The sequence below is a fragment of the Oncorhynchus clarkii genome, chromosome 11, assembly GCF_045791955.1.
Source record: "Oncorhynchus clarkii lewisi isolate Uvic-CL-2024 chromosome 11, UVic_Ocla_1.0, whole genome shotgun sequence".
NCBI lineage: Eukaryota > Metazoa > Chordata > Actinopteri > Salmoniformes > Salmonidae > Oncorhynchus > Oncorhynchus clarkii.
In genome coordinates, this window is record NC_092157.1 from 23,647,878 (window position 1) to 23,656,936 (window position 9,059).

Genomic DNA, 9,059 nt, shown 5'->3' on the forward strand with positions numbered 1-9,059 from the left:
ACATTTCCCATGAGGAAATGAATGCACTTAGTATCAAATATTGACTGCATGATTTGTTTTAAATCATTTCAATTTATCTAAATCTCCAGTGTAGCTAGGCTGTCTGAACACTGACATGATCAGCCTGAAAGCCCGAGGGAATTGAATTTGAGGAATTGTCAGTGATTATATTGACTTGGGAAATTAATTCACCTAACATAGGAATCGAGACTGACCTGGAATTTGAATTAAACGGAATTAAACACTAAGAGTACTTTGGCCATTAAACTCGAAGAAAAAAAAAAAAAAAAAAAAGGTATAATTCAAGACACCTCAGAATAAATGTTATTTTCCTCAAAGCTTTATTGACTTACAGAAGCGTTGACAGTTGTTGGTCTTGTTTGTGTACATGAAACAGTGCTTCAATTCCTTCCCATGATTTTGGTAAATTAGAATAGAAAAAAAAACAGCCATTGCTCAAAGTGTTGCTATGGTCTAAGTCTAACAGCGCAAGTGTAAACTAGACTCAGTGTGGTTGCATCACAAATGACACCCTATTCCCTTAGTGCACTACTTTTCGCTAGAGCCCTATAAAAAAGGTAGAGCACTATAACATAGAAAAAAATAAGTGTCATTTGAGAATTGCCCAGTGTCTGTGGTCAAACAGAAACATTCAGTAAAGCTGGTTTCATCTCCTCTAAACAGTGTCTATCCTACCTAGCAACAACCCTACCAGATCAGCAAGTACCCTAACATGTCAAAAAGGCACTTTTAAAGCTGTTTTTTTAGTTTTACTCACAAACAGAAATATCCCATTTTGCTTTCTCCTCATCCCCTTACAGTATATTTTCCCCCCAGTATGCTGCTGCTAACTATTTTCTCTTCTCAATAGAGACATGCTATGTGATGTTCACTCCAAGTCATCATGGTTCTGGGTGGACTCATTGATCACCTGATGAGGAGAGGGAGGTTATAGTGAGTATGGCAACACTTTACTTGCAGCTTACAGGTATAACGCATTATAACTTGTCATAAGAATGTATGTGCCTTTGTGATGTCTTAGTATCAGGCCACAGTGGACTTGTGTCTAACATGAAAGTTGAACGGTCAGACCTTCAACTCAGCCTTCACTGATGTTATGCATTCTTAATTCTATAGACTTAAATGGAGTCTAGTACTTACATGACCATCTCTAGTTTCAATGGTCTTGATCACAACCTTCTTTGACAGGTTGTCAATCATTGGTCTTGCCTCCAGCATGGATTCTGCAATGAGACAAAATATTGAATAGAGTGCAACTTGGATAAAATGATATTGAAATGTTCCACTCAGGCCTCCCGGGTGGCGCTGTGGTTAAGAGCGCTGTACTGCAGCGCCAGCTGTGCCATCAGAGACTGGGTTCGCGCCCAGGCTCGGTCGTAACCGGCCGCGACCGGGAGGTCCGTGGGGCGACGCACAATTGGCCCAGCGTTACCCTGGTTATGGAGGGCTTGGCCGGTAGGGATATCCTTGTCTCATCGCGCACCAGCGACTCCTGTGGCAGGCCGGGCGCAGTGCGCGCTAACCAAGGTTGCCAGGTGCACGGTGTTTCCTCCGACACATTGGTGCGGCTGGCTTCCGGGTTGGATGTGCGCTGTGTTAAGAAGCAGTGCGGCTTGGTTGGGTTGTTATCAACGCATGACTTTCAACCTTCGTCTCTCCCGAGCCCGTACGGGAGTTGTAGCGATGAGACAAGATAGTAGCTACTAAAAACAATTGAATACCACAAAATTGGGAAGAAAACAGGGTAAAAAAATAAATACAACACTATATTAACCTTTCTAGTCAAATCGGTAACTGAAATGAATTGCATACAACCTTTATGTCGCCATATAAGTGGTTACATGCCATTACATAATTTATTTGAGAAGGACTTTCAGAATCCCATCTATCCATAATTGAAAGGCTCAACTGCATCACTCGGAGGTTATATGAGGATAGTGCTGCTGGTTACCTGGTGAAGTTGTCAAGCTAGTGTTAAATATATCCTTACGAGTAACATTCCCACAGGAGGTAGTGCTCTGTTCTAAAGCGTTAAAGGGAACCTACCTCTCAGGTTAAATGATGAGAAGTTGGGCATGGGAGTGGTGATTCTAGGAGGGATGAAGAGACAGAGGGGGTAGGAGAGAAGGAAAAGCGCATTAGACACAGCTTGACGTCTGAAGTTGAGAAACTGGCATGCAAACCACTGAAACACTAATCTTCCTTACAGGCCCGTTTAATACGCTTATCTACAGTCCAGAGGAGAACACAAGATAAAACCTGTTTGTTTCAGTCTTGACTCATCTGTCTCTTGTATAAGCCACCATAAACACCGAAATACACATATTGTGGACAAACACCAACAGGCAAATACATTTCCCTATATACACATACCTCCCCCTTTCCCCCCTCATTAACTCTACTCCCTCATTCTCTGCCCTCTACTTTCTCTGCTTAGGTTACCTGCTCCCCTCTCCCTCCAGCAGCTTGGTAGGCATCTGTCCATCATGACCTCACCTGCTCTCTTCTCCCTCCAGCAGCTTCCTGTAGGTGGCGATCTCTATGTCCAGGGCCATCTTGACGTTGAGAAGGTCCTGGTACTCTCTGAGGTGACGGGCCATCTCATCCTTCATGTTCCTGATGTCGTCTTCCAGGCGAGAGATGGTGTCCTGGAAGTTATTAGCCTCGCAGCCAAAGCTCTCCTCCAGCTCCCTCATCTGACGCTCCATGGACTCATTCTACACATAGGTTGATAAGAGATGACTGATCGTCTCAGGTTAAATTACGCTATGCGCTCATATATAGGTTTCCCCGAGATGTGGCTGTAGGAGTCTAAGTAAATACATAGTAGAGACAGGAAGGGACTAGCGCCAACAAGACAGGTCATTGTCTGAGGTAAAGGGATGCTACACATTTCAAAATTCTCTGCAAGGACACTTCCAGAAATTCCATTAACATTGTATTGCATCTGGGTTGTTAAAGTCAAGTCTTGGGAGGACACCAGAATGCACTCAGTCAGCAGAGGTGGTTTTGCTAGTCTATTTTTTGCATTCAACCACTCATTTCATTAAAGTTGCATTTCATCTGACTAAGCACAGGAGATTCTGCCAGTACTCCTCACTCTAGTAGTACACTACATTTCCTCTGGAGTGAGACGTCGGGTTTGCTGGAGACTCACGAGCGAGGCCCTTTGCTCCACTAGGAGCTGAAAGGAATAAGGCCAAGTCAGTCAATAGAGGAAGTGAACAGGGAAGGTACTTACAGTTCCTTTGAGAGAATCCACCTCACAGGTTAGGGCCTGTACCTGACGCCTGTACTCGTTAGCCTCCTGCTTGGCCTGCCGGATGGCATCGGTGTTACGGTTTGCAGCCTCCGACAGGTCAGCAAACTGAGGGGGATGGGGAGAGATAAAGATAGATGGGTGTGGGAAATAGAGCGGGCAGAGGCCTTGTTAGTCATCATTGGAGATTAAGGCTTTTTAATTAGCCTTAATTGATGTGTAGGAGTCTGAGGCAAGGGGATATAGACAGAAGGTGAGCGTGAGCAAGAGAGGGACTTGTGAGAAAACTCTGCTCTACTCCTGAACCCTGAGATTAAAAGCTGAACGCTCAGCCTCTTTCTCACCCTGGCTGTAAGCCCAGACGTTTAGCCTTAACACAAAACAGGCAATTTGTCTCTCGCTCTCTGAAAACACTTCTACAGCATTAGAGAAATCACTTTGTATGACCTTTTATCCAATACGCATTGCCCTCAAATGTTTCCATTTAGTTTTCCATGGAGAAGATCAATATGCTTTAGAGCAATGCACCCTGCGGTCACTCACAGACCATTGTCATTGACTCAGTGAGTGGTCAGCTGTCCACTCAATCCACTGAGCCCTACAGCACCATCTGGCCTGTTAGGAGACTGAAAAGCTAATCCTGCAAGGAATAGCCCCGCTAGACATTTCTACTCCGTCATCCCTACAGCGATCACTGCTGCACCTGCACACCAGAACTGCTACTGTGCTTTGTCATGGTAGGACAGCTTTGGATTCATAAAACAGTTAACTAAATAGCATTTGCAATCAATCTTCAAAGATTTAAAACCCTGATGTTGTTCGGCTCCATAGCAAGACACTAGCCTACTACGTCCTCTCAAAGTATAAACTTTCATTGTGATTAGTGACAGACGGGGCCAAAGAGACACAAAGCCAGTGTGAGGGATTGAACGACAGGTAGAGGACAGAGTGTGAGGGGGACACAGATGCATCCCAAATAGCACCCCCATTCAGTGCACGACTTTTGACCAAAGCCATTTGGGACACGACCATAGTGTGAGTGAGGGGGTACTGACCTTGGACTTGTACCAGTCTTCAGAGTCCTGGAGGTTCCTGCTGGCCAGGGTCTCATACTGCACACGCACGTCCCTCAGGGCAGCCGTCAGATCAGGCTTGGCCACATCCATATCAATCTGGACATGCTGATCCTGGATCTGTGCCTGCAGCTCAGCAACCTCCTACAGAGTGGATAAAGGAGAGGGACGGTTACAATACTGACTCTTAGATCAGAAGGTAACCTAAATGGCTAACGTCCAATAATGTAGTGTGGTCACAGGTGTTTGTTACAGTATACTCAATGTAGATGAGTTGTTGAGTAACTTGAGATATATTCAGCCAAACCTCTTCAAAAGGGATATTTCAAATTGATCTAAGTCTTTGCTCCACCTGCCATGCATTTATCCTCTAGACAGTAAATCCCAGACTTCCGATCCGCTGAGAGTGTGTAATCACCATGGCAATGACCCTGCTGGCCAGGCCAATACCATGATCCTCTTAGGCCTTGGTGACGGCGGAGGTGGCAGGACACAGACTGTCCGAACTTGGCACAGGTGGGGGTGTAAGGTTAGATGGACAGACTGTTAAGTGACAACACCATGGTCATCTGATGTCTGTCGGGACAGGTGAGACACTTGGTCATTCAGCTTCCTAATAAACAATCCATTGGGACAGGTGTGGGTGTCAGGTAAGGTTGGAGAGGCAGGTGTTACCACTGTCATAGTCTCACCTCATCATGCAGCTTCCTGAGGAAGATGATTTCCTCCTGAAGAGACTCCACCTTCCTCTCCAGGTCCAGACGAGCAAGGGAGGCATTGTCCACATCCTACACACAGTAAAATATTTGTACAAAGTTTTACATCACATACTAGATCCCGTACAGTGGCATTGCAGAAAATAGTGGTCCACATGGAATATATGGGCCACTGTAGCGCAATTGGTGGAGCATGGCACTTGCGATGCCTGGATAGTGGGTTCAAACCTGGGCCCACCTGTACATAAAATGTTTGGATAAGAGTCTAAATGGCATAGAAAGAGTTATGACAAAAATCTACACATTTTCAAATGTTGGTATATTAACCTTTGTTCTTTAAATAATTAGATAAATGTTTTTTTCACTCATGGGATGGGGTTGTTCAATGACATGTATTCGTTTGAAATCACTTGAGGGTTTCATGTCATATCAAAATGATATATCCACCTCACTAAAAGAAAAGTTCAGTCAACTGTAACAAATAACTAATTTTCAATAAAGAAATGTACAAATTATACACGTGATAATTTGATATAATTCAATAACGTCATGAGTCATTTAGCAGGTTGTCTTATCCAAAGGGATTTACACTAAGTGCATTCATCTTAACATCGATCGCTAGGTGTGACAACCAGAGTCAAAAATACAGGCCACAAAACATTCCATGTCAGGTAAACAATGGCTATATAGCATTTTGCCTAAAAAAAAAATGCATCTAAAATCTATATTTTTTTTTTTGCACACACGAAGCAATAATTTGATGAAAAAACACATGACGTGTGTATATAGCATTTTGGAAATAAACTAATATATTATAGAATATACCTTTAATCAATCTTCCAAATCCAGAGACATGGTCTCCTTACCATGTCTCAGGTAACTTCTTTATAATGCATTGTATTACACCCACATTTTTCACATCTTGAAGGCCTGTCAGTGCTGATCATCTTGAGCCAAACTCCCAGCTTCCTGTATACCATGGCATTAAATCACACAGAAGCAGTTGTTTCCTGTATTTAAAAACCCTAATGAAGAATAAGTGAACAAGCAGCATAGTTACTGGGGGAAAATAATCAGTCAGGAATCAGATAAAAATATTAATAAAAAAAAATCAGCCTCAGGTCAATAAAGCTCAATTTATAAGTATTCCCAGCATAAGTGCGTTACTGCTGGACACACATACAGATTGCTGGCCTCGGCTCTGTCACCCTCTGGCCCGGATGTGGAGAGCCCTTGTTGCCAGCGCCAGATGTACTTGAACAAACACCGTCAGTTTGTCTGCTGCCTGCCGGCCGACCAGTCAGTGCCGCTCACCCACCCCTCATCCCCACCACTGGTACCACCCACCCAGACAACAGCTTGCTTTGTCATTTAACCCACAACCCCCCTCTCCATCGCCTCATCAACAGAACAGAAACAATGGCATTGGAGAATCAGCTTTCCTGCCATAATTTCCGACTGGGACAAAGCTGTCCATTGAGCTCTGTTTAAAACAGACAGTGACACAGTGGCTGGCCCGGACCAGACCGGGCCTGGATGGAGGAGAGCTGCTGTGGACCATCCTCTGTTCAGTTTTGACAGACGTGTCAACAGCTGGGTTCTTGTAAAATTATATTTGACAACCTCACCCCACTAAGTGTTCCCACTGGCAATTCCCCAAGGGGAGAACAAAGGGACAAAAAACACAATGAGGCTAGAAAGTGGCATCTTGATAAGGATGAGGTATATACATAATTCTAAGAATAGGGATTAGGTTGCGTATATGTTATCAAGGCGCTCCACTTGAGTTCATGTTCTCGCCAAAACAAAGTTGTATTGCTCATTTGAATGGGACTGCATTCTGAATGGGGAGCCCACTGAGGTGTAAGAGAGGATCGATAACCACCAAGGTCCTCAGTAACAAAGCTGCTCCTCACTGCAAAGCCACCAAATTCATGAAAACCAATGGAGATGTTATCTAAATCCCCCAAATACCTTCTAAAATGTCTAGAGTAACACTTGAGTAGCCAGCATGAGTGGAAAGGCACAATCATTCAAATAAAAAATTGCACACACTTCCCTCCATGAGTGAACAGCAAAAACGTTTTAATTTTACCAGGGCGTGCCACTGAGACCAATGTCTCGTTTGCAAGGGAGCCCTGCATCTTACAATTACATACACACACACTCGTGTCAAAATGACTTGTCAAATGGAGTTGGTTGCAACACACCCAACATGGCTGGCTGTTCCGAGAGATTGTCACTGGAGGTGAAACCTCTACATGGGACCTATGCTACCACGCAAAGCAACGTCAACAGGCATGAAGTTTATCTTCACATTTCAAAAGACATGCTTCAGTAGGAAAAAACAATCACAAGTACTCAGTATGAAATTAACAGGACTATGTAGTTTACTGTTGAAAATAAAGAGATGGCATCACACGTATAAAAATAATGTTGTGTTCACACATTTTTTAGATGAATGAAACAAATGAAGGAGTACTGTGAATGGGACTTTCTACCATACCTGTCTGAAGCTCTGCAGGTTGTGCTCCGCTTCCTCTTTCTGGATCATCTCATCTTGGAGCCTGAGAATAGCATTGGAGTATATTATATAATGCATTTCAATTGCCACACCCACATTTGGCGAGGAAGTCCTGGAGTATGGAAGGCCGTGGTGCTACTCTTGAGTTCGACTGTAATATCACCATAACATCTAGTATTTTCTGAGGTTACTTTCACCAATCACTCTTTGCATTCGGCTACAACGTTATATGCCTTCTTTGCCATATGTGATTATCTGAAGTACAAGAAAGGAAAATCGTTCCCCTCTCTTTAAAAACAGCTAAAATAGTCTAATGGAAAGTTGCCATTGGAAGAATGAGCTCATTTAAGTATTTCGTGATTGCATAATATGTTCAGTGCAAAACTGCATCCAGGCCTATAACAAAACAGCTAAAGATATGACAGTGAAGAGCGCTTAAAAGCCCGTAATCTGCGTGTAGTTCTGGGGCTGTGGGCTAATGGCTTTACAAAGAACTAAAGAATGCATGGGCCGTTGCCAAGAGAAACATTTTGGTGGAATTAATTCATGTATTCCAACAAAGGTCTGGAGGAACAAAAACTGAAAAGTGACGTGTAGTGCATTAACAGCTCATATAGTGCTTCAGAGAGGGGGGGGGGCATTTATAGAAAATTAAATACAGTCGTTGCCTACTTCTCTCTGAGCCTCTCGATGTCCTCTCCCATGTTGTCCCGGTCCACTTCGACATGGGCTTTCTCATTGGTGAGCTGGTCCACCTGCCTTCGCAGATCCCTCATCTCATCTTCGTACAGATCCCCGATACGGGACGCGCCTTTGCCCTTTAGCTGCTCCAGCTCCGCTAACAGAATCTTATTTTGCTGCTCCAGAAAGCGCACTTTGTCGATGTAGCTGGCGAACCTGTCATTGAGGTGCTGCATCTCCGCCTTCTCGTTGGTCCGGTTGGCTTTGAACTCCGAGTTGATGGCATCGGACAGGGCGAAGTCCACCGTATCCGACGAGAGCCGGGGCATCGGGGCGCTGCTGCGAAGTCGGACATTCTTGGAGGCGTAAATGCTCGGCGGAGCGGAGGAGACGCTGTAGGACATCCGAGAGGAGCGCACCGGGCTCGAGTACTGGCGGCTAGACAAGGTGGACCGAGCCATCCCGACACTGGGCCGTCCTTCGCCGCCGAACATCCTCTTATAAGAGGATGAAGAGGTGGTTTGCCTGCTGGTTGTCCGGTTCATATTGTAATCCTTTGGTCCCTAAGGTTTATTCTTTCTTCAAAAAGCGGTGTAAATGCCTTCTCTCAAATTGGACTTCCACCAGTGTGTGATGAAACCTCTGAACAGTACTACCCCAGCGAGAACTCTGCAGTTGACCAATGTCGGATTTTATAGTCCACTCCTTTATGCAAATCACATGTGGGTGTGATTGACGAAGGCCGGAGCCTACCAGTGAAAACATTGGTATGCGCGCTCATGGCA

General features: G+C 44.5%; 1 protein-coding gene across 1 annotated transcript; it reads right to left on the minus strand.

Annotated features, from left to right (window-relative positions):
* Positions 1-604: 604 nt before the first annotated feature.
* Positions 605-8,985, minus strand: LOC139420385 (vimentin). The gene is made up of 9 exons (XM_071170432.1): positions 8,266-8,985; positions 7,576-7,636; positions 5,046-5,141; positions 4,336-4,497; positions 3,263-3,388; positions 2,518-2,738; positions 2,068-2,111; positions 1,162-1,244; positions 605-931 (listed from the first exon to the last, which is right to left on the minus strand). Exons 1-9 carry the CDS (start codon positions 8,817-8,819, stop codon positions 890-892), a joined length of 1,389 nt encoding a protein of 462 aa, XP_071026533.1. The 5' UTR covers positions 8,820-8,985; the 3' UTR covers positions 605-889.
* Positions 8,986-9,059: the final 74 nt, after the last annotated feature.